This window comes from Bufo gargarizans, chromosome 7 (genome assembly GCF_014858855.1).
Source record: "Bufo gargarizans isolate SCDJY-AF-19 chromosome 7, ASM1485885v1, whole genome shotgun sequence".
NCBI lineage: Eukaryota > Metazoa > Chordata > Amphibia > Anura > Bufonidae > Bufo > Bufo gargarizans.
Genome location: NC_058086.1, coordinates 152,937,727 through 152,964,416, shown reverse-complemented (window position 1 = coordinate 152,964,416; position 26,690 = coordinate 152,937,727). Strand labels below are relative to the sequence as shown.

Sequence of the window (26,690 nt, the reverse complement as noted above, 5' to 3'; positions counted from 1 at the left end):
CTGAGCGTGTGGCCGTACCCTTAAATAGGGAGATCCCCGGCTCTATGAGCCAGAACAGAGGGCCACTGACCACCATTCTGGTGAACTTGAGCCACTGTTCTGCTAAATGGTCACATTCCCCTGCAGTGACTGCTTCAGGGAAACTTCCTGGCCGACCTCGGGAGTACGACCGGGGGCATTCAGCTGATCACATGGGGACCAAATTCTGAAAGGGGGTTGTTTCTGATGAAACAAACCATGTAATGACAAGGGATTTGTGCAAAAAAAAAAAGCTTAGAAAAATGTATCTTCCTTTACAGCAGTTTTCTGGTGTAAATGAAGCCAGAAGTCAATGGCAGCTCTGAGCAGTCGCAGATTTCTAGTTAGGCTGCAGAGACTGCGACTAATTTATGACGAGGTGTGTGGCTCACCATAAATTAGGCGCATCCTCCAGAAGCACAGGGGATATCAAGACTACGGATCGACTGATTATCAGATTTACCAATGTTATCGACCGATATTCATGATTATCTAAGTTATCGGCATCTAACCTTGCCGATAATGCGTCCAGCGCGCTATCACAGAACATGAGCGCGCTGCTGTCAGCGCGCCATGTTCCCTCAGCAGCACAGGGGAGAAGGAAGCAGTCTCTCAATCACCTCTGTGCCGCAGCTGCCAATGAGGAGAGACGGGAGGAGGGGCGGGCGCACTGTGCCACCAATGAAAGTTAACGTCTAATACAAATGCAGGAGGTGGTGCCCAGCCTATATGACATGAAGCTGCGATCAGCTGCAGTTAACCCCTCAGGTGCCACACCTGAGGGGTTAACTGCTGCTGCTGATCGCAGCTCCCTGTCAGAGGCAGGGTGCTGGCTGTGTGATTTTGCCGCCGACACACCCGCCTCCTGCATTAAACATTAATTATCATTGGTGGCGCAGTGTTTGCATTTTTCCATCACATTATACACTGCTCACTTCCATGGTTAGACCCACCCTGCAATGCCAGCAGTGGTGGCCGTGCTTGCATAATATAGGAAAAAGCAACAGCCTATGTGAATTCCTGCGGTCTCGGCCACCAGAGAGGCTGGAACTCTTTCTTATATAGTGCAAGCACGACCACCACTGCTGGACACCAGGGTGGTCGTAACCATGGAAACGAGCAGTGGATAATGTGATGGAAATATGAATCCTGCCAGGAAAGGAAGCAGTATGGACAATCACAGCACATTAGTAAGTGCCTTGTATTAACTTTCTCTACATGATAAATGCCATTTGCTGAAGTGAGACAACCCCTTTAAAAGGGGTTGTCCGGGTTCAGAGCTGAACCCGGACATGCCTCCATTTTCACCCCGGCAGCCCCCCTGACATGAGCATCGGAGCAGTTCATGTTCCGATGCTCTCCTTTGCCCTGCGCTAAATTGCGCAGGGCAAAGGCATTTTTTAGAGTTCCGGTGACGTACCGGGGCTTTCCATGGAGCTGCCAGGAACCCCCGGTGACATCACCGGCACTGATGGGCGGGATTTAGCTCTGCCCTAGCCGGTAAAACGGCTAGGGCAGCGCTAAAGCCTGCCCATCAGAGCCGGTGACGTCACCGAACACACTGCCGGGCGGAAGTTATTGAAAACAAAAGAGCACGTGCCCTGTGCAGTTTAGCGCAGGGCAAGGGAGCGCATCGGAGCATGAGATGCTCCGGTGCTAGCATCAGGGGGGCTGCTGGGGTGAAAATAAGGGTATGTCCGGGTTTAGCTCTGAACCCGGACAACCCCTTTAATTGAAAAGAGACTTTGATGAAAGGGACAAAGCTTTGTGGGGAAAGAAAGTGTTGCCTAAGATGGGACATTTAACACCAAACTGGCGCCACAATTCAGGCATAAAATTTAGTCTCAGATTACGCCAATCAATAGCTGGTGTAGAATCAGAGACAAGTGTCTGTCCCTGCACCACATTTATCATCCAGCCTGAGCCCGTGATCAATCTGGTGCCGGTCTACGCACCGGATCTGTAAGACTAGAAAATCCGGGCCCCTGTGTACAGGCCAAGCACGCATCGCCAACCCTGACAGATGGCTCTGGTACTCACCTACGCATTGGCTTTCTGTCCATGCACAGTGAAGAGAAATCTTCACACAAAGTGTAAAAACAGTAACGGGGAAGACAGACGCATGGAGCCTCTACCAGTCTTCTCTACGGCTGGAGCCTCGCTTGCAGAACGACATCCAGTTTACGGCCTTCTGCGTGGGCAGAGATGCGACTCCTTGCTGCATCTGCAAAGAGACAAGACGTAGTAGTAACAATGCTTGGAAAAAGGAGAAACCCCGTGAGCCGCTTACAGTCACATTTTCCATCTCACAGAAATAGATGCTATTAGGACGACCAGCCAAACGACGACGGCGAGAAATCCATCTATAGGTTCTGGAGATGTGGCTGAATTCCGCTATGTCATAGGCAATTCCAAAATCTGGACTAGATCCCAGAACACAGAAGAAACATCTACCGGCGCCGGCCTCTACATCGGCTTTCTATTAGACTCCACATTCCTCTGCAGAGTGTTTCACAGCCAGGAAATGGGGCTTTCTGAGACTTTTCTACAGATGACTAGTGTTGAGCGAACTTGTGTTTTCAAGCTCGGCGTACAAGGTTCAGGTTATCTAAGGATCCAGTCATGGATTCCCACAAATTGTGGTCCGTGGTAGCTGTATCCATAACGGAATTCTTAGATAACCTGAACCTTGTACGCCGATCTTGAAAACACAAGCGCGCTCATCCTCAAGATAGGTCTTCGGTATCTGATCGGTAGGGGGTCCGACAGCTGATCAGCTGTTTGAGAAGGCAACGGTGCTCGCAGTAGCTCCACGGCCTTCTCCGGTTTTTCCTAGGCTAATGACGTCACCTTCATCAGTTACGTGAATGGGGCCGAGTGCGATACCAGGTATTTAATGTACTACATAGTGCCTGGTCAGATGAGAGAAGGCTACGGCGAGCGGAGGTGCCCTATACTGATAGGCAAGGGGTCCCGGGTGGACCTAAAGTGAACAGATACTGATGACGAGCTGCATCCAGCAGAACTGTGAATGCAGCTCTGGGGTACAATACAGTGTGTAAGATTAGTCCAAAAACAGTATTGAAATGGAAAGCTATACACATGAGAATATTGCTGCTTTATCCTCCAACCTCCATGTTAGGCTACTTTCACACTGACGTTTGGTGCGGATCCATCATGGATCTGCACAGACGGATCCGTTCAGATAATACAACCGCATGCATCCGTTCAGAACGGATCAGTTTGTATTATCTTTAACATAGCCAAGACGGATCCGTCATGAACTCTATTGAAAGTCAATGGAGCACAGGTCCGTTTTCGATTGTGTCATAGAAAACTGATGCGTCCCCATTGACTTACATTGTGGGGCAGGACGGATCCGTTTGGCTCAGTTTCGTCAGACGGACACCAAAACTGTCCGCCTCCAAAGCGGAATGGAGACAGAACGTAGCCAAATTGATGCATTCTGAGCGGATCCTTTTCTATTCAGAATGCAAACTGATCCCAAATTTTTTAGATAGGGCAGAATTGTTATCAGCATGTAGGATCTTACACTCCAAGAATATGAGGGCGGGAGATTTGACTTGGTTTGAGAGGATCTTGACCAAACCAGATCTACCCAAGAAGTTGATCTCTTTACTCTACAATTCCTTTTTAAAGGGGCAGAGTAAAGGCACGCCTGCCTATATAGCCCAATGGTCAAAGGAGCTAGGCAGGTCATTCACAGAGAGAGATATAATACGAATGCATTCTTGTTCACATGGGTTTTCGCGTTGTGTCAGGGTTCAGGAACATTCTTATAAAGTTCTGACACGCTGGTACAGAACCCCCCAATTTTTGTACTCAATAGGCCTCGCCCCGACTGGGAACTGCTGGCGCTGTGGGAATGACCCAGGTACATTGAGTCACATTTTCTGGTTCTGCCCTAGAATCACTGAGTTTTGGCGTAAAGTTGCTGTAGAAATTGGGAAGATTACAGGCAAGCGATTGCTGTTGTCTCCTGAATCCGTCTTGCTCTGGCTCCCTAATGAATCCTGGTGCCCGGGCAGGAAGGATCTTGCGACGCAGCTAGTCCAAGCTGCTAGGCTGCTTGTCCCTCTTAAATGGTTGGATACTAACCCCCCGACGTTAGATATGTGGATTGACAAGGTTGATCAAATTTACAGATTAGAAGAACTAGTGAGTTGGGAGCTACGGAAACACCAGGGATTTGAGAAGTTCTGGGCGCCTTGGAAACAATACAGGACCCAACTTCCTCTGGTAGGCTAGTGCGGTTTATCCATGTACTCTAAATTCCGCAGACAGGTCGCTGACACTTGAAGTGCTCCAGTGTTGCATACGGTCACACCCTGGGTTATTTTAGCACTAGTATGTAGCTACTTCCCCCCCCCTTTTTTCTCTTCCCTCTTCCCCCTCTTTCCTTGTGGTATTTCCCCCTCCCCAACCCCCCCCCTCCCCTCAGAGTATGTTGTTTGAGGGTCGTGCTTTCACGGCTTTCATATATATGTTGAGATATGTGCCTTAATTGACGTACATTGTACGGCTAATTTTTGCTTCATGTTTTATGGCATAGGAGAAATGTTATGTCTATCTATGTATGTATTCTGCCTCTGTCGGCAGTTATTCAATGTTGTTCATATAATTGGAAATTGTACCTTGATGCGATAATATTTGCATTTACTTTCAATAAAAAGAAATTTGAAAGAATGCAAACTGATCCGTTTTGGACCACTTGTGAGAGTCCTGAACGGATCTCGGAAACCCTAAACGCCAAGTGTGAAAGTAGACTTAACTTTAATGGTGAATGTGGAAAGCGCTGTGGTCTGGCAGAAAGGGGATGTCTGAGATAATTAAAATTCTCGGAAATGCAGCCAATCACGGTCTCCAGCAGTATACCGCGACCGCTGCAGCCAATCACCGTCCATAGCAGTATCTCTCTGAGAACAGTATACCTCTCTGTAGAGCCGCCGTGGGAGCCATGAAAACCCCAGTCCACATGAAAAACACAGCGTAGCATTTTCTACCGTGGGATACGCGCAAATTTTGTTGTGGATAAAATCCTCCATCTAAACATACTGTACTCACAGGCTACACAGAAATCGACATACGCCCAGGTTTAAGGAACGGAAATGGAGGTCGGCATCCGGCCTAAGGGAAATGCAAATTGCAAAGCAATCCAATCTTCGGACACTGACAAAACGGCAGATTTTAGAAGCCTGTTAAACCTGAGGGTTTTTTTTACTGGCCTGCACCAAAATGTTCCCAGATATCCACAAAAAACTAACCAGAAGGTGGGAGATTTCTGAGGGCCTTCGATACCCGGGTCTATCTATGTACTACTGTCGTCAGCTCTTCTGTCCTTTTACATTAAAAATCTAACGTGCCCAACGTATGGGGTTGTTTCCAGCACAGAATCCACTCCCTAATACCTGCACCTGGCATAACAGTCTAGAGCGGGTGGGCAACCTGCGGACTCCGGCTGTTGTGAAACTACTAATCCCAGCATGCTCCATTCACTTCTATGAGAGTTCTAAGAAGAGCAGAGCAAGGATGCATGCTGGGAGTTGTAGTATCACAATAGCAGGAGCGCCGCAGGTTGCCTACCCCTGGTCTATAGTTAGGCCACTGGAAAATCAAGCACTTCCTTCATTAGGCCCCATTCACACAATTGTATTTTTGGTGAGCATCCATTCTGCATTTCCTGCAGATCGCACATGGACCCATTCATTTCTATGGGTCTGCAAAAAAAAAAAAAAAAAACCGACAGCACACGGTGTGCGGTCCACATCCGTATGTCCATGAGCCCTTATAGTCTATGGGTCAGTGAAAACCATGGATGCCATCCGTGTTTCACGGATGTTTAGGAAGAGATACTTTGAAAATTATTGGCCAGCTACACAGTGTCCGTGAAACACTGATAGCAAAAAAAATGGACACACGGATCCTTCACAGCGGCATCACTGACCGCCTTTTCACGGATTACATGACGGACGTGTGACTGAGGCTCAAGGAGAGCTGCCCATGCCTAAGACACATGGACCAAATACAGATTCTTTCCACTGACGTCAAATGGACAGAGAAATGTGAGTGAGGCCTTAGTCTTAGACAGCATAGTCTTAGGCCTCATGCACACGACCGTATGTATTTAGCAGTACGCCAAAAAAAAAAAAAAAGGGATCCGCAAAAAAAAAAAAAAAAAAATCTGTGTGCATTCCGTATTTTGCAGAACGGAACAGCTGGCCCTTAATAACAGTACTATCCTTGTCCGTAACGCGGACAATAATAGGACACGTTCTATTTTTCTTGCAGAACAGACATATGGAAACAGTGTAACTTCCGTTTTTTGGGGGGGATCCATTGAAATGAATGATTCCGCATACGGTCTGCAAATAAAAATAGAACGGACACGGAAAGAAAATACGTTCGTGTGCAGGGGCCCTTAGGATGCTCAGGCTGGATGAAAAATCTGGCGCGTATTTATCCGCAGTGTATGAGACCAGCAGCGAAGTGGATTCGATTTTAACAACTCGTCTACAAAAAAAAAAAAAAAAATGTATGTTAACGGCCAGTCTGAGAGAATTGTAAATTTGCAGCAGATTTTTAGCCCTTTCAATATAGAGGGGTGAAACCTGCAGGCGAATTCTCCTGGTACCAGTAGATAAACATAAAAACATCAGTGGGACCAGTTATCAAACTGGTGTAAAGTAGAACTGGTTTAGTTGCCCATAGCAACCAATCAGATTCCACCTTTTATTTTCCAAAGGAGCTGTGAAAAATAAAAAGGTGGAATGTGATTGGTTGCTATTAGGGATGAGCGAATCGACTTCGGAGATTCACATAATACTTTGCCTGAATACCGTACAGAGCTCTTGGAACCGAACCAGAGTTCGGGAAACGTTTTTTTACAGTAGAAATTAATTTCTGAAGTTATTACTCGATCACTGACTCATCGGAGCCAATACATTCTAATACTGTACAGAGCGCGCTCTCCGTACAGTATACAAACGAAGCATTATGTGAATGTTTCATCCGAAGTCGATTCGCTCATTCCTTGTTGCTATGGGCAACTAAGCCAGTTCTACTTTACACCAGATCTTTGTCAGGAGCGGTTGTCTGTCTCACGCCACCTACCGTTAGGGGAAACGCGAATCTACTGACAGGTCTCAGTAAAGCGTCACCCAGCGCCGCCGCTTACACAGGTGTTACTCCACGTTCACGCATGTTTGCTGTGATTTTCAGCGCTCTGTTCACACTGCACCTGGGACTTCTGAGCACCGACACTGCACAGGCATACAGCAGCAAACAGGAGGAGCGGGGCTGCAGTTTGCTGCATCATCCGCTGTTAAAGGGTTAAAGCTGTGCTGCACCCAATCCCATAGAGAATGAATGGAGCCGGCTCTCAGGATCGGTGGGGGTCCCGGCAGACAGCTAGTTAACCCCTATCCTGTGGATAGGCAATACCCTTTAAAGATGTTGAGAGTTGTAGTTTTTTTACAACACGAGAGTGGATCAGATGATTGTGGAGGCTACCAACAGAAAGATCAAAGGCCAGAAATGGAGAAGTCCTTTAAATCGGGTCCTTTTTCAGGAGGTTCCAGCCTCTAAGGGTCCTTCACAGTTATAATTAACTCCTCGCGACATATCGTGACTGGCCGCCAGCTATGGGCAGCACTGGATCTTCGGTAGACGATTTTACAATTCTTGTGAACGGATACAATGTACCATTGTGTTTATGGGTCAATTTATCAACACGAAGCGACAGAGACAACATTCAACCACCCCTGGGCCTCTATGGAGAGCAGACACAAGCTACAGGCACTTACCGCCCCCACCTCCGCAACCGCTCACCGGTCTACCCGGCAGAACCGGGCACAGGAGCTGCCTTTCCAACCGGAGACTTCGGTCTTCCTCCCCGACAGAACCGGAAGAGGTCCGCCGCCTCTGCTCTTCCCCCTGCCAAGACTGTGTCACCTGGAAGAACGTCTGTAGAGCTGCACGCTCAACCAGAACGAGGCTTGACGCGCACTTCCGGCGGTGCCGCAGTCTCCATGACAACGCGTCTACAGCGGCCTCCAGAGTCGTAGGTCAGGTGAGACGGAGGGGGAAGTAAGGACGGCAGGAGGGGTGCTAGGTGGGATGGCGGGGCAAACGTCTTAAAGGGGTAATACATTTAATAGCTGATAATTGTTGTAAAGATGGCCTTGGTAGGGATGACAAACTGGGAGAGTCCTTCAAAGGGTGATGGGAGTGGTCATTTTCCGAGGGGCGTGGTTTATATTCCGATCAGACAAAAATTATTATTCAGGCCCCAGACCCCCTAAATATACTCAGTCCTCTGTATTAATATACAGCAGTATAGCACTCCACAATATACAGCCCCCCCCCCACAGTATACAGTACAGCAGTATAGCACTCCACAATATACAGCCCTCACAGTATACAGCCGCCCCACAGTATACAGTACAGCAGTATAGCACTCCACAATATACAGCACCCACAGTATACAGCCCCCCACACTATACAGTACAGCAGTATAGCACTCCACAATATACAGCACCCACAGTATACAGCCCCCCACAGTATACAGTACAGCAGTATAGCACTCCACAATATACAGCACCCACAGTATACAGCCCCCCACAGTATACAGTACAGCAGTATAGCACTCCACAATATACAGCACCCACAGTATACAGCCCCCCACAGTATACAGTACAGCAGTATAGCACTCCACAATATACAGCACCCACAGTATACAGCCCCCCACAGTATACAGTACAGCAGTATAGCACTCCACAATATACAGCCCCCCACAGTATACAACCCCCCACACTATACAGTACAGCAGTATAGCACTCCACAGTATACAGTACAGCAGTATAGCACTCCACAATATACAGCACCCACAGTATACAGCCCCCCACAGTATACAGTACAGCAGTATAGCACTCCACAATATACAGCACCCACAGTATACAGCCCCCCACACTATACAGTACAGCAGTATAGCACTCCACAGTATACAGCCCCCACAGTATACAGCCCCCCACAGTATACAGTACAGCAGTATAGCACTCCACAATATACAGCACCCACAGTATACAGTATACAGTATACAGCCCCCCACAGTATACAGCCCCCCCACAGTATACAGTACAGCAGTATAGCACTCCACAATATACAGCCCTCCACAATATACAGCCCCCCACAGTATACAGCCCCCCACAGTATACAGTACAGCAGTATAGCACTCCACAGTATACAGGCCCCCACAGTATACAGTACAGCAGTATAGCACTCCACAATATACAGCCCCCACAGTATACAGCCCCCACAGTATACAGTACAGCAGTATAGCACTCCACAATATACAGCCCCCCACAGTATACAGTACAGCAGTATAGCACCCCACAATATACAGCCCCCACAGTATACAGCCCCTACAGTATACAGTACAGCAGTATAGCACTCCACAATATACAGCACCAACAGTATACAGCCCCCCACAGTATACAGTACAGCAGTATAGCACTCCACAGTATACAGGCCCCCACAGTATACAACCCCCCACACTATAAAGTAGTTTACAGTATATTAGCATAACAGCCCCTGTCACCTTTTTCTGATGTAATCTTCACAAAAAAAGCTCCACACTTAAAGGGGTTCTGCACTTTCATTTGATGATCTATCCTCTGAATAGATCATCAGCTTCTGATCGGCAGGGGTCCGACACCTGGGACCCCCGCCGATCAGCTGTTTGAGAAGGCAGCGGTGCTCCAGCAGCGCCGCGGACTTCTCACTGTTTACCGCTGGCCCACTGACGTCACGACCAGTATCAACTAGCGTGGGAGCGGCTAAGCTCCATTCAAGTGAACAGAGCTTAGCCCGCCCACGCTAGTTGATACTGGTCGTGACCTCAGTGGGCCAGCGGTAAACAGTGAGAAGTCCGCGGCGCTGCTGGAGCACCGCTGCCTTCTCAAACAGCTGATCGGCGGGGGTCCTGGGTGTCGGACCCCCGCTGATCAGTTAAATGAAAGTGCAGAACCCCTTTAAGGCAAACTTCTACAGCAACACTCCTGGTAGAAAGGACCTTGATGACCTCATAGCCATGTGACCAGTAATATTGCTAGGTTACTGGTCACATGGTGATGATGTCATCTAAGGTCCTAGAGAATCACAGCTCTCACAGTACGCTGCCTGGAGTGCCGGCAGGCATGGCATGGCAGCACCCCCTGTGTAGCTGACAGCCTGACACCCGGGGCAGTAGCTAGCAGGGCTCAAGAGGCAGCTGCCTTGGGCCCCCCAGGAGCAACTGGGCCGGGGCAGCTGCCCCTTTTCCCCTTGTTAAAGACGGCCCTGCTCAGACCTCTGTATTAACCACTTTACGTCCGCCCATAGGATATAAACGTCCTATGGGTGGACCTCTATTTCTGAAAGCACGTTTAAAAACGTCCTTTCAGAAACAGCAGCTGCACGCTAATCGTGCAGCTGCTGATCGGGTTGCCCGCTGTCAGTGACAGCAGGGCAACCCAGAGATAAGGCAGGGACAGTTCCCAGGTGTCCCTGCCTTCCGGATCGCTGCAGACACATCCGGATCCGGATCGCTGCCTTCCGGAGCGTGCAGGAGCTGTGTGAGGTCTTACAGAGACCTCGATCAGCCCTGCTCTGAGGCTGTACAGCGCAGAATCACGCTGTACAGCCTCTCTGGGGGGTGCATTTCTTCTGTAACTGGGGCTACTATGTCAGCCCCAGTTACAGGAGAAATCAACAGTGAAAAAAAAATGAAAAAGTGAAGCAAATGTCCCCCAGAGGTCTTGTATGACCTTATGGGGGACGAAAAGTGTAAAAAAATATAAAAAAAAATAAAGGGTTGAAAAAATAAAATTAAATAAAGTTTCACATGTAAAAAAAAAAAAGGTCCCCAAGTAAGGAATAACAAATAATAATTTTAAAATAGAAAAAATAAAATAAAATAGACATATTTGGTATTGCTGCGTCCGTAAAAACCAGCTGTATAAAAATATCACATGACCTAACCCCTCGGGTGAACACCGTAAAAAAAAAAAAAAAAAAACTGTGTCAAAACAAGCAATTTTTGTCACCTTGCATCACAAAAGGTGCAACACCAAGTGATCAAAAACGCGTATGTCCCACAAAATGGTACCAATAAAACCGTCACCTCATCCCGCAAAAAATTAGCCCCTACATAAGAAATCTCTCAAAAAATAAAAAAACTATAGCTCTTAGAACATGGAGACACTAAAACATCATTTTTTGGTTTCAAAAATGCTATTATTGTGTTAAAGTGAAACAAATAAAAAAAGGTATACATATTAGGTATTGCCGCGTCCGTAAAAACCAGCTCTATAAAAATATCACATGAGCTAACCCCTCAGATGAACACCGTAAAAAAAAAAAAAAAAAACTGTGTCAAAACAAGCAATTTTTGTCACCTTGCATCACAAAAAAAATCATATGTACCCAAAAATAGTACTAATAAAACTGGCACCTTATCCCCTAGTTTCCAAAATGGGGTCACTTCTTGGGAGTTTCTACTGTAAGGGTGCATCAGGGGGCTTCAAATGGGACATGGCATCTGAAAACCATGTGGAGTTCCTTTTCTTCTGCGCCCTGCCGTGTGCCCATACAGCAGTTTATGACCACATGTGGGGTGTTTCTGTAAACCGCAGAATCTGGGTAATAAATATTGAGTTTTCTTTGGCTGTTAACCATCGATGTGTTAAAGAAAAAATTGGATTAAAATGGAAAATCTGCCAAAAAAGTGAAATTTAAAAATTTGATCTCCATTTTCCTTTAATTCTTGTGGAACGCCTAAAGGGTTAACAAAGTTTGTAAAATCGGTTTTGAATACCTTGAGGGGTGTAGTTTCTACAATGGGGTCATTTATGGGGGTATCCACTATGTAGGCCCCACAAAGAGACTTCAGACCTGAACTGGTCCTTATAAAGTGGGTTTTGGCAATTTTCTTAAAAATTTGAAGAATTTCTTCTAAACTTCTAAGCCTTCTAACGTCCTAAAAAAATAAAATGACAATTCCAAAATGATGCCAACATAAAGTAGACATATGGGGAATGTTAAGTAATAAATATTTTATGAGGTATCACTTTCTGTTTTAAAAGCAGAGAAATAGAAATTTAGAAAATTGCGAATTTTTAAAATTTTTGGGTAAATTTGGGATTTTTTCATAAATAAAGGTGAAATATATTCAGACCTAAATATTAATATCAGACCCCCCAAATATACTCAGACCTCTGCATTAATATCAGACCCCCCCCCCCCCCCAAATATACTCAGACCTCTGTATTAAAGGGAACCTGTCACCGGGATTTTGTGTATAGGGCTGAGGACATGGGTTGCTAGATGGCCGCTAGCACATCCACAATACCCAGTCCTCATAGCTCTGTGTGCTTTTATTGTGTAAAAAAAAACAATTTGATACATATGCAAATTAACCTGAGATGAGTCCTGTCCCTGACTCATCTCACCTACAGGACTCATCTCAGGTTAATTTGCATATGTATCAAATCGGTTTTTATTACACAATAAAAGCACACAGAGCTATGGGGACTGGGTATTGCGGATGTGCTAGCTGCCATCTAGCAACCCATGTCCTCAGCTCTATACCCAAAATCCCGGTGACAGGTTCCCTTTAATATCAACCCCCCCAAAAAAATATACTCAGACCTCTGTATTAATATCAGACCCCCCAAAATATACTCAGACCTCTGTATTAATATCAGACCCCCCCCCCCAAATATACAGACCTCTATATTAATATCAGACCCCCTCAAATATACTCAGACCTCTGTATTAATATCAGACCCCCCAAATATACTCAGACCTCTGTATTAATATCAGACCCCCCCAAATATACTCAGACCTCTGTATTAATATCAAACCCCCCCAAAAAAATATATATTCAGACCTCTGTATTAATATCAGACCCCCCCCCCAAATATACAGACCTCTATATTAATATCAGACCCCCCCCCCCAAATATACTCAGACCTCTGTATTAATATCAACCCCCCTCAAATATACTCAGACTTCTGTATTAATATCAGAACCCCCCCTAAATATACTCAGACCTCTGTATTAGTATCAGACCCCCCAAATATACTCAGACCTCTGTATTAATATCAACCTCCCAATATACTCAGATCTCTGTATTAATATCAACCTCCCAATATACTCAGATCTCTGTATTAATATCAACCTCCCAATATACTCAGACCTCTGTATTAATATCAACCCCCCCTAATATACTCAGACCTCTGTATTAATATCAACCCCCCCTAATATACTCAGACCTCTGTATTAATATCAACCCCCCCTAATATACTCAGACCTCTGTATTAATATCAACCTCCCAATATACTCAGACCTCTGTATTAGGCCCCATGCACACGGCCGTTGTTCACAGCCGTGTGCGGGCCGTGGAACCGCGGCCTGGATCCCTCCTGAGAGCAGGAGCGCACGGCGTCACTGGTTGCTATGACGCCGTGCGCTCCCTGCTGCCGCCGCAATACAGTAAAAACCAGCTGTATAAAAATATCACATGACCTAACCCCTCGGGTGAACACCGTAAAAAAAAAAAAAACTGTGTCAAAACAAGCAATTTTTGTCACCTTGCATCACAAAAGGTGCAACACCAAGTGATCAAAAACGCATATGTCCCACAAAATGGTACCAATAAAACCGTCACCTCATCCCGCAAAAAATTAGCCCCTACATAAGAAAATCTCTCAAAAAATAAAAAAACTATAGCTCTTAGAACATGGAGACACTAAAACATCATTTTTTGGTTTCAAAAATGCTATTATTGTGTTAAAGTGAAACAAATAAAAAAAAGGTATACATATTAGGTATTGCCGCGTCCGTAAAAAACAGCTCTATAAAAATATCACATGAGCTAACCCCTCAGATGAACACCGTAAAAAAAAAAAAATAAACTGTGTCAAAACAAGCAATTTTTGTCACCTTGCATCACAAAAGGTGCAACACCAAGTGATCAAAAACGCGTATGTCCCACAAAATGTCTCAAAAAATAAAAAAACTATAGCTCTCAGAACATGGACACATTAAAACATAATTTTTTTGTTTCAAAAATGCTATTATTGTGTAAAACTTTAATAAATGAGAAAAAGTATACATATTAGGTATCGCCACGTCCGTAACAATCTGCTCTATAAAAATGTCACTTGACTGAACCCCTCAGGTGAACGCTGTAAAAATAAATAAATAGAAACTGTGCTAAAACAACCAATTTTTTGGTCACCTTGCCCCATAAAGTGTTATAATGAATGATCAAAAAATCATATGTACCCAAAAATAGTACTAATAAAACTGGCACCTTATCCCCTAGTTTCCAAAATGGGGTCACTTCTTGGGAGTTTCTACTGTAAGGGTGCATCAGGGGGCTTCAAATGGGACATGGCATCTGAAAACCATGTGGAGTTCCTTTTCTTCTGCGCCCTGCCGTGTGCCCATACAGCAGTTTATGACCACATGTGGGGTGTTTCTGTAAACCGCAGAATCTGGGTAATAAATATTGAGTTTTCTTTGGCTGTTAACCATCGATGTGTTAAAGAAAAAATTGGATTAAAATGGAAAATCTGCCAAAAAAGTGAAATTTAAAAATTTGATCTCCATTTTCCTTTAATTCTTGTGGAACGCCTAAAGGGTTAACAAAGTTTGTAAAATCGGTTTTGAATACCTTGAGGGGTGTAGTTTCTACAATGGGGTCATTTATGGGGGTATCCACTATGTAGGCCCCACAAAGAGACTTCAGACCTGAACTGGTCCTTATAAAGTGGGTTTTGGCAATTTTCTTAAAAATTTGAAGAATTTCTTCTAAACTTCTAAGCCTTCTAACGTCCTAAAAAAATAAAATGACAATTCCAAAATGATGCCAACATAAAGTAGACATATGGGGAATGTTAAGTAATAAATATTTTATGAGGTATCACTTTCTGTTTTAAAAGCAGAGAAATAGAAATTTAGAAAATTGCAAATTTTTCAAATTTTTGGGTAAATTTGGGATTTTTTAATAAATAAAGGTGAAATATATTCAGACCTAAATATTAATATCAGACCCCCCAAATATACTCAGACCTCTTCATTAATATCAGACCCCCCCCCCCCCCCCAAATATACTCAGACCTCTGTATTAAAGGGAACCTGTCACCGGGATTTTGTGTATAGGGCTGAGGACATGGGTTGCTAGATGGCCGCTAGCACATCCACAATACCCAGTCCCCATAGCTCTGTGTCCTTTTATTGTGTAAAAAAAACAATTTGATACATATGCAAATTAACCTGAGATGAGTCCTGTCCCTGACTCATCTCACCTACAGGACTCATCTCAGGTTAATTTGCATATGTATCAAATCGGTTTTTATTACACAATAAAAGCACACAGAGCTATGGGGACTGGGTATTGCGGATGTGCTAGCTGCCATCTAGCAACCCATGTCCTCAGCTCTATACCCAAAATCCCGGTGACAGGTTCCCTTTAATATCAACCCCCCCCCAAAAAAATATACTCAGACCTCTGTATTAATATCAGACCCCCCAAAATATACTCAGACCTCTGTATTAATATCAGACCCCCCCCCAAATATACAGACCTCTATATTAATATCAGACCCCCTCAAATATACTCAGACCTCTGTATTAATATCAGACCCCCCCAAATATACTCAGACCTCTGTATTAATATCAAACCCCCCCAAAAAAATATATATTCAGACCTCTGTATTAATATCAGACCCCCCCCCCAAATATACAGACCTCTATATTAATATCAGACCCCCCCCCAAATATACTCAGACCTCTGTATTAATATCAACCCCCCTCAAATATACTCAGACTTCTGTATTAATATCAGAACCCCCCCTAAATATACTCAGACCTCTGTATTAGTATCAGACCCCCCAAATATACTCAGACCTCTGTATTAATATCAACCTCCCAATATACTCAGATCTCTGTATTAATATCAACCTCCCAATATACTCAGATCTCTGTATTAATATCAACCTCCAATATACTCAGACCTCTGTATTAATATCAACCCCCCCTAATATACTCAGACCTCTGTATTAATATCAACCCCCCCTAATATACTCAGACCTCTGTATTAATATCAACCCCCCCTAATATACTCAGACCTCTGTATTAATATCAACCTCCCAATATACTCAGACCTCTGTATTAGGCCCCATGCACACGGCCGTTGTTCACAGCCGTGTGCGGGCCGTGGAACCGCGGCCTGGATCCCTCCTGAGAGCAGGAGCGCACGGCGTCACTGGTTGCTATGACGCCGTGCGCTCCCTGCTGCCGCCGCAATACAGTAAAAACCAGCTGTATAAAAATATCACATGACCTAACCCCTCGGGTGAACACCGTAAAAAAAAAACTGTGTCAAAACAAGCAATTTTTGTCACCTTGCATCACAAAAGGTGCAACACCAAGTGATCAAAAACGCGTATGTCCCACAAAATGGTACCAATAAAACCGTCACCTCATCCTGCAAAAAATTAGCCCCTACATAAGAAAATCTCTCAAAAAATAAAAAAACTATAGCTCTTAGAACATGGAGACACTAAAACATCATTTTTTGGTTTCAAAAATGCTATTATTGTGTTAAAGTGAAACAAATAAAAAAAGGTATACATATTAGGTATTGCCGCGTCCGTAAAAACCAGCTCTATAAAAATATCACATGAGCTAACCCCTCAGATGAACACCGTAAAAAAAAAAAAAAAAAACTGTGTCAAAACAAGCAATTTTTGTCACCTTGCATCACAAAAGGTGCAACACCAAGTGATCAAAAACGCGTATGTCCCACAAAATGTCTCAAAAAATAAAAAAACTATAGCTCTCAGAACATGGACACATTAAAACATAATTTTTTTGTTTCAAAAATGCTATTATTGTGTAAAACTTTAATAAATGAGAAAAAGTATACATATTAGGTATCGCCACGTCCGTAACAATCTGCTCTATAAAAATGTCACTTGACTGAACCCCTCAGGTGAACGCTGTAATAATAAATAAATAGAAACTGTGCTAAAACAACCAATTTTTTGGTCACCTTGCCCCATAAAGTGTTATAATGAATGATCAAAAAATCATATGTACCCAAAAATAGTACTAATAAAACTGGCACCTTATCCCCTAGTTTCCAAAATGGGGTCACTTCTTGGGAGTTTCTACTGTAAGGGTGCATCAGGGGGCTTCAAATGGGACATGGCATCTGAAAACCATGTGGAGTTCCTTTTCTTCTGCGCCCTGCCGTGTGCCCATACAGCAGTTTATGACCACATGTGGGGTGTTTCTGTAAACCGCAGAATCTGGGTAATAAATATTGAGTTTTCTTTGGCTGTTAACCATCGATGTGTTAAAGAAAAAATTGGATTAAAATGGAAAATCTGCCAAAAAAGTGAAATTTAAAAATTTGATCTCCATTTTCCTTTAATTCTTGTGGAACGCCTAAAGGGTTAACAAAGTTTGTAAAATCGGTTTTGAATACCTTGAGGGGTGTAGTTTCTACAATGGGGTCATTTATGGGGTATCCACTATGTAGGCCCCACAAAGAGACTTCAGACCTGAACTGGTCCTTATAAAGTGGGTTTTGGCAATTTTCTTAAAAATTTGAAGAATTTCTTCTAAACTTCTAAGCCTTCTAACGTCCTAAAAAAATAAAATGACAATTCCAAAATGATGCCAACATAAAGTAGACATATGGGGAATGTTAAGTAATAAATATTTTATGAGGTATCACTTTCTGTTTTAAAAGCAGAGAAATAGAAATTTAGAAAATTGAGAATTTTTCAAATTTTTGGGTAAATTTGGGATCTTTTCATAAATAAAGGTGAAATATTTGGACTCAAATTTATGACTATCATGAAGTACAATGTGTCACGAGAAAACAATCTCTGAATGACTTGGATAAATAAAGGCGTTCCAAAGTTATTACCACATAAAGTGAGACATGTCAGTTTTGCTAAATTAGGCCTGGTCAGGAAGGGGGCAAATGGCCCAGATGGGAAGTGGTTAATATCAACACCCCCCCCCCCAAATATATTCAGACCTAAATATTAATATCAGACCCCCCAAATATACTCAGACCTCTGTATTAATATCAACCCCCCAATATACTCAGACCTCTGTATTAATATCAACACCCCCCCCCAAATATATTCAGACCTAAATATTAATATCAGACCCCCCCAAATATACTCAGACCTCTGCATTAATATCAACCCCCCCAAAAAAATATACTCAGACCTCTGTATTAATATCAACCCCCCAAATATACTCAGACCTCTGTATTAATATCAACCCCCCCAAAAAAATATACTCAGACCTCTGTATTAATATCAGACCCCCCAAAATATACTCAGACCTCTGTATTAATATCAGACCCCCCCAAAATATACTCAGACCTCTGTATTAATATCAGCCCTCCCCCAAAATATACAGACCTCTATATTAATATCAGACCCCCTCAAATATACTCAGACCTCTGTATTAATATCAGACCCCCCAAATATACTCAGACCTCTGTATTAATATCAGACCCCCCCAAAATATACTCAGACCTCTGTATTAATATCAGACCCCCCCCAATATACAGACCTCTATATTAATATCAGACCCCCTCAAATATACTCAGACCTCTGTATTAATATCAGACCCCCCAAATATACTCAGACCTCTGTATTAATATCAACCCCCCCCCAAAAAAAAATATATTCAGACCTCTGTATTAATATCAGCCCCCCCCCCAAATATACAGACCTCTATATTAATATCAGACCCCCCCCCCAAATATACTCAGACCTCTGTATTAATATCAACCCCCCTCAAATATACTCAGACTTCTGTATTAGTATCAGACCCCCCAAATATACTCAGACCTCTGTATTAATATCAACCTCCCAATATACTTTGATCTCTGTTTTAATATCAACCTCCCAATATACTCAGACCTCTGTATTAATATCAACCTCCCAATATACTCAGACCTCTGTATTAATATCAGCCCCCCCCCCCAAATATACAGACCTCTATATTAATATCAGCCCCCCTCAAATATACTCAGACCTCTGTATTAATATCAGACCCCCCCAAATATACTCAGACCTCTGTATTAATATCAACCCCCCCCCCCCAAAAAAAATATATTCAGACCTCTGTATTAATATCAGACCCCCCCCCAAATATACAGACCTCTATATTAATATCAGACCCCCAAATATACTCAGACCTCTGTATTAATATCAACACCCCCCCCCCAAATATATTCAGACCTAAATATTAATATCAGACTCCCCAAATATACTCAGACCTCTGCATTAATATCAGACCCCCCCCCCCCCCCAAATATACTCAGACCTCTGTATTAAAGGGAACCTGTCACCGGGATTTTGTGTATAGGGCTGAGGACATGGGTTGCTAGATGGCCGCTAGCACATCCACAATACCCAGTCCCCATAGCTCTGTGTCCTTTTATTGTGTAAAAAAAACAATTTGATACATATGCAAATTAACCTGAGATGAGTCCTGTCCCTGACTCATCTCACCTACAGGACTCATCTCAGGTTAATTTGCATATGTATCAAATCGGTTTTTTTACACAATAAAAGCACACAGAGCTATGGGGACTGGGTATTGCGGATGTGCTAGCTGCCATCTAGCAACCCATGTCCTCAGCTCTATACCCAAAATCCCGGTGACAGGTTCCCTTTAATATCAACCCCCCCAAAAAAATATACTCAGACCTCTGTATTAATATCAGACCCCCCAAAATATACTCAGACCTCTGTATTAATATCAGACCCCCCCAAAATATACTCAGACCTCTGTATTAATATCAGCCCCCCCCCAAAATATACAGACCTCTATATTAATATCAGACCCCCTCAAATATACTCAGACCTCTGTATTAATATCAGACCCCCCAAATATACTCAGACCTCTGTATTAATATCAGACCCCCCCAAAATATACTCAGACCTCTGTATTAATATCAGACCCCCCCCAAATATACAGACCTCTATATTAATATCAGACCCCCTCAAATATACTCAGACCTCTGTATTAATATCAGACCCCCCCAAATATACTCAGACCTCTGCATTAATATCAACCCCCCCAAAAAAATATACTCAGACCTCTGTATTAATATCAACCCCCCAAATATACTCAGACCTCTGTATTAATATCAACCCCCCCAAAAAAATATACTCAGACCTCTGTATTAATATCAGACCCCCCAAAATATACTCAGACCTCTGTATTAATATCAGACCCCCCCAAAATATACTCAGACCTCTGTATTAATATCAGCCCCCCCCCCCAAAATATACAGACCTCTATATTAATATCAGACCCCCTCAAATATACTCAGACCTCTGTATTAATATCAGACCCCCCAAATATACTCAGACCTCTGTATTAATATCAGACCCCCCCAAAATATACTCAGACCTCTGTATTAATATCAGACCCCCCCCAAATATACAGACCTCTATATTAATATCAGACCCCCTCAAATATACTCAGACCTCTGTATTAATATCAGACCCCCCAAATATACTCAGACCTCTGTATTAATATCAACCCCCCCCAAAAAAAAATATATTCAGACCTCTGTATTAATATCAGCCCCCCCCCCAAATATACAGACCTCTATATTAATATCAGACCCCCCCCAAATATACTCAGACCTCTGTATTAATATCAACCCCCCTCAAATATACTCAGACTTCTGTATTAGTATCAGACCCCCCAAATATACTCAGACCTCTGTATTAATATCAACCTCCCAATATACTTAGATCTCTGTATTAATATCAACCTCCCAATATACTCAGACCTCTGTATTAATATCAACCTCCCAATATACTCAGACCTCTGTATTAATATCAGCCCCCCCCCCCCCCAAATATACAGACCTCTATATTAATATCAGCCCCCCTCAAATATACTCAGACCTCTGTATTAATATCAGACCCCCCCAAATATACTCAGACCTCTGTATTAATATCAACCCCCCCCCCAAAAAAAATATATTCAGACCTCTGTATTAATATCAGACCCCCCCCCCAAATATACAGACCTCTATATTAATATCAGACCCCCAAATATACTCAGACCTCTGTATTAATATCAACACCCCCCCCCCCCCAAATATATTCAGACCTAAATATTAATATCAGACTCCCCAAATATACTCAGACCTCTGCATTAATATCAGACCCCCCCCCCCCCCCCCCAAATATACTCAGACCTCTGTATTAAAGGGAACCTGTCACCGGGATTTTGTGTATAGGGCTGAGGACATGGGTTGCTAGATGGCCGCTAGCACATCCACAATACCCAGTCCCCATAGCTCTGTGTCCTTTTATTGTGTAAAAAAAACAATTTGATACATATGCAAATTAACCTGAGATGAGTCCTGTCCCTGACTCATCTCACCTACAGGACTCATCTCAGGTTAATTTGCATATGTATCAAATCGGTTTTTTTTACACAATAAAAGCACACAGAGCTATGGGGACTGGGTATTGCGGATGTGCTAGCTGCCATCTAGCAACCCATGTCCTCAGCTCTATACCCAAAATCCCGGTGACAGGTTCCCTTTAATATCAACCCCCCCAAAAAAATATACTCAGACCTCTGTATTAATATCAGACCCCCCAAAATATACTCAGACCTCTGTATTAATATCAGACCCCCCCAAAATATACTCAGACCTCTGTATTAATATCAGCCCCCCCCCAAAATATACAGACCTCTATATTAATATCAGACCCCCTCAAATATACTCAGACCTCTGTATTAATATCAGACCCCCCAAATATACTCAGACCTCTGTATTAATATCAGACCCCCCCAAAATATACTCAGACCTCTGTATTAATATCAGACCCCCCCAAATATACTCAGACCTCTGTATTAATATCAGACCCCCCCAAATATACTCAGACCTCTGTATTAATATCAACCCCCCCCAAAAAAAAAATATATTCAGACCTCTGTATTAATATCAGCCCCCCCCCCCAAATATACAGACCTCTATATTAATATCAGACCCCCCCCCCAAATATACTCAGACCTCTGTATTAATATCAACCCCCCTCAAATATACTCAGACTTCTGTATTAGTATCAGACCCCCCAAATATACTCAGACCTCTGTATTAATATCAACCTCCCAATATACTTAGATCTCTGTATTAATATCAACCTCCCAATATACTCAGACCTCTGTATTAATATCAACCTCCCAATATACTCAGACCTCTGTATTAATATCAGCCCCCCAAATATACTCAGACCTCTGTATTAATATCAACACCCCCCCCCCCCAAATATATTCAGACCTAAATATTAATATCAGACTCCCCAAATATACTCAGACCTCTGCATTAATATCAGACCCCCCCCCCCCCCCCAAATATACTCAGACCTCTGTATTAAAGGGAACCTGTCACCGGGATTTTGTGTATAGGGCTGAGGACATGGGTTGCTAGATGGCCGCTAGCACATCCACAATACCCAGTCCCCATAGCTCTGTGTCCTTTTATTGTGTAAAAAAAACAATTTGATACATATGCAAATTAACCTGAGATGAGTCCTGTCCCTGACTCATCTCACCTACAGGACTCATCTCAGGTTAATTTGCATATGTATCAAATCGTTTTTTTTTACACAATAAAAGCACACAGAGCTATGGGGACTGGGTATTGCGGATGTGCTAGCTGCCATCTAGCAACCCATGTCCTCAGCTCTATACCCAAAATCCCGGTGACAGGTTCCCTTTAATATCAACCCCCCCAAAAAAATATACTCAGACCTCTGTATTAATATCAGACCCCCCCAAAATATACTCAGACCTCTGTATTAATATCAGACCCCCCCCCCCCAAATATACAGACCTCTATATTAATATCAGACCCCCTCAAATATACTCAGACCTCTGTATTAATATCAGACCCCCCCCCCAAATATACTCAGACCTCTGTATTAATATCAAACCCCCCCCAAAAAAATATATTCAGACCTCTGTATTAATATCAGACCCCCCCCCCCAAATATACAGACCTCTATATTAATATCAGACCCCCCCCCAAATATACTCAGACCTCTGTATTAATATCAACCCCCCTCAAATATACTCAGACTTCTGTATTAATATCAGAACCCCCCTAAATATACTCAGACCTCTGTATTGGTATCAGACCCCCCAAATATACTCAGACCTCTGTATTAATATCAACCTCCCAATATACTCCGACCTCTGTATTAATATCAACCTCCCAATATACTCAGATCTCTGTATTAATATCAACCTCCCAATATACTCAGACCTCTGTATTAATATCAACCCCCCCTAATATATTCAGACCTCTGTATTAGTATCAGACCCCCCAAATATACTCAGACCTCTGTATTAATATCAACCTCCCAATATACTCAGATCTCTGTATTAATATCAACCTCCCAATATACTCAGATCTCTGTATTAATATCAACCTCCCAATATACTCAGACCTCTGTATTAATATCAACCTCCCAATATACTCAGACCTCTGTGCGCTCCCTGCTGCCGCCGCAATACAGTAATTACACTGGTATGATCTATACCAGTGTATTACTGTATTGCGGCGGCAGCAGGGAGCGCACTGCGTCATAGCAACTAGTGACGCCGTGCGCTCCTGCTCTCAGGAGGGATCCAGGCCGCGGTTCCACGGCCCGCACACGGCTGTGAACAACGGCCGTGTGCATGGGGCCTTAATATCAACCCCCCCTAATATACTCAGACCTCTGTATTAATATCAACCCCCCAATATACTCAGACCTCTGTATTAATATCAACCCCCCAATATACTCAGACCTCTGTATTAATATCAACCCCCCCCCCTAATATACTCAGACCTCTGTATTAATATCAACCTCCCAATATACTCAGATCTCTGTATTAATATCAACCCCCCCCCCCAATATACTCAGACCTCTGTATTAATATCAACCCCCCTCAAATATACTCAGACTTCTTTATTAATTTCAGACCCCCAAAATATACTCAGACCTCTATATCAAAGGGGTTTTCCAAGATTTTTATACTGATGACCTATCGTCAGTGGGGGTCCGACACCCATGACCGCGGCCAACTAGCTGTCATCGCTCCTGTGAGCGCTGCGGCCTTATCTCTGCTTTTCCTAGGCTGAGTGAGTCCACGTTCATGTGTCATATGGCCTAGGAGCAGCTCAACCCCACTGAAGAGGATAGATACTGTAGGTCATCAGTGAAAAAAAAACATATCAGATAACCCTTTTAATATCAGACCCCCTTAAACATATTCTGACCTCTATATTAACCCCTTAAAGACCGGACCTATTTTCATTATTACTATTTTTTATTTTTCCTTCCCATGTTCCAATAGCCATAACTTTTTTTATTTTCCCTTTTACATATGAGACATATGAGGCTTTTTATTTTGTAGGACACCATGCATTTTTTAAAGGGCACCATTTAATTTACCATGTCTCCGCCAAGGTTTTGACATCACCATATTCACTGTGCCCCCAAAGGGACATGATGTCCTTGTTTTTTGCAGAACGAACTGTAGTTTTTATTGGTACCATTTTTGTGGAGGGACAAGGTGACTAAACATTTTTTATCTGTCACTGCATAGGAAATGTTTTAAAATATATCTAATATACCAGCAATACCTAATATGTTTATTTTATATATATATATATATATATATATATATATAAAATTTATTTTTTTATATGTAAAATTGGGTGATTTAAACTTTTAATATTTTGGTAGTTTTATTTAAAGGGCTTCTGCAGTTTGTTTAAACCTATAATCTATCCTCTGGATCATCAGCATCTGATCAGCGGGGGTCCAACACCTGGGACCCCCGCCGATCAGCTGTTTGGGAAGGCAGTGGCGCTGGCAGTAGTGCCGCGGCCTTTTCACTGTTTACCGCTGGCCCAGTGACGTCACGACTAGTATCAATGGCCTAGGCGGGACTGAACTCTGTTCACTTGAATGGAGCTTAGCCCCGCCCACGCTAGTTGATACTAGTCGTGACGTCACTGGGCCTGCGGTAAACAGTGAGAAGGCCGCGGCGCTCCTGGAGCGCCGCTCCCTTCTCAATCAGCTGATGAGCGGGGGTCCCAGGTGTCGGACAAACAGAACCCCTTTAATAACTATTAGCCCCCTTAGTGGGCTAGAACCTGGGATCTTTTGATCATTTGTCCCATTCACCCTTATAGAGATCTGGGCCAAACAAGGACTTTCTCCTGGCATGGCAGGCAGAGCACATGCAAATCTGAGAAACAGGTCCAAGAACAGGGCAAGAGGTACCACTTGGAACCAAACCCAAGTTCGGTAAAAGGTTTTTTACAGTAGAAATACATTTTTGAGGTTATTACCCAAAGTCTCACAAGACTTTGCAAAGTAATGACTTCGGCTCATCGGAGCCAATACATTCTAATACTGTACAGAGCGCTCGCTTTGTACAGTAGTCTAACCAATTTTTTATCCGAAGTCGATTCGCTCATCCCTACTCGCGACCTTCATCGACCTTCATCTGACCATGGCACTGTCCTTAAAATGTTAGCGCTGTTGTTGAAATCTTCCTATTTTTCACTATTTAGGTGTAATTGAGAATAAAAAGAGGATGGATATTCTAAATCCTCTCCCCCGCGACAACCCCGTACTTCAGTGTGTTCTGGAAGGAAATCTACAAGGCCTACAATCCATCTTTGAAGATCCAGCTGATGACCACCATGAGCAATGTAACAAACTGCTTGTAGAAGAAGATCTCCTGGGGAGGAACCCGCTGTTCGTAGCCTCTATACTGGGACGTACGGAAGTGGTGAAGGGATTGGCTAAGTATGGCGCCAACATTAATCAGCAGACAGCTCGAGGTACCCTTATATCTCACATATCTTTGGACTCCTTCTCCTTGGGCCACATATAGCAGCTTAAAGGCAGTCTGTCAGCAGTTATGAGGCCTCAAAACAGCTAGGAGCACGGTTCTGACATGTCTAGAGTGATGGTCATGCAAGTTGCATGGCTTAGAAATGTAAGTTTCCTTAAGCCCCAGCACTGCAAGTGCCCAGGAGGAGGCACCTTCGTGTTCAGTGCCCTGGGCATTCTACAGTAACCGCTTTTCAGCCCCTCTCCTCTGCTCTGAGTGACGGCTCTAGTGGTCTCCTGATTGGCCTCTTGCACTGAATGCTCCTCAGCTGCCTGAGTTCCAATCAGTAGACCGCTAAAGCTGTCACGCAGAGGGGAGGGGCTGAAAAGCGTTCAATGCAGAATGCCCGGGGCAATGAACATGAAGTGGCGCAGCCTGTACGGCCAGGTATGTCTGCAACGCTCTCCCTGTCAAGGTATAGTGTTGTGAGTAGATTTAAAGGCTTGAAACAGCTGACAGACTCCTCTTAAAGGCTATGGGCACCCTCGGGGCAATTTTGTTTTAGGATTGTATTTTATGCTAAGAATACATTTTTTAATTAGTATTAAAGGGATTCGGTCACTAGAATTAACCCTATTAAACTGGCTGACATTAGCGATGTGCCAATGTCAGCTGAACCTAAGTAGCCTACTCCTACT

General features: G+C 43.4%; 2 protein-coding genes across 4 annotated transcripts in view; one reads left to right on the top strand and one right to left on the bottom strand.

The window, feature by feature from the left end:
- The window catches only part of KLHL20 (kelch like family member 20), a 67,281-nt gene extending 59,305 nt beyond the window's left edge, over positions 1-7,976 (bottom strand). Inside the window, 2 exon segments of the mRNA XM_044300712.1 lie at positions 2,059-2,242; positions 7,842-7,976. Coding sequence (XP_044156647.1) covers positions 2,059-2,081 — 23 coding nt within the window. The 5' untranslated portion in view covers positions 2,082-2,242; positions 7,842-7,976.
- Positions 7,975-26,690, top strand: part of ANKRD45 (ankyrin repeat domain 45) — an 81,266-nt gene continuing 62,550 nt past the window's right edge. The window contains exons 1-2 of one of the 3 annotated variants that reach the window (XM_044300710.1): positions 7,975-8,102; positions 25,727-25,999. In XM_044300710.1, coding sequence (XP_044156645.1) covers positions 25,750-25,999 — 250 coding nt within the window. In that variant the 5' untranslated portion in view covers positions 7,975-8,102; positions 25,727-25,749. Of the gene's footprint in view, positions 8,125-25,726; positions 26,000-26,690 lie in introns of all 3 variants that reach the window. The other 2 variants (XM_044300708.1, XM_044300709.1) reach the window with 2 other exon arrangements.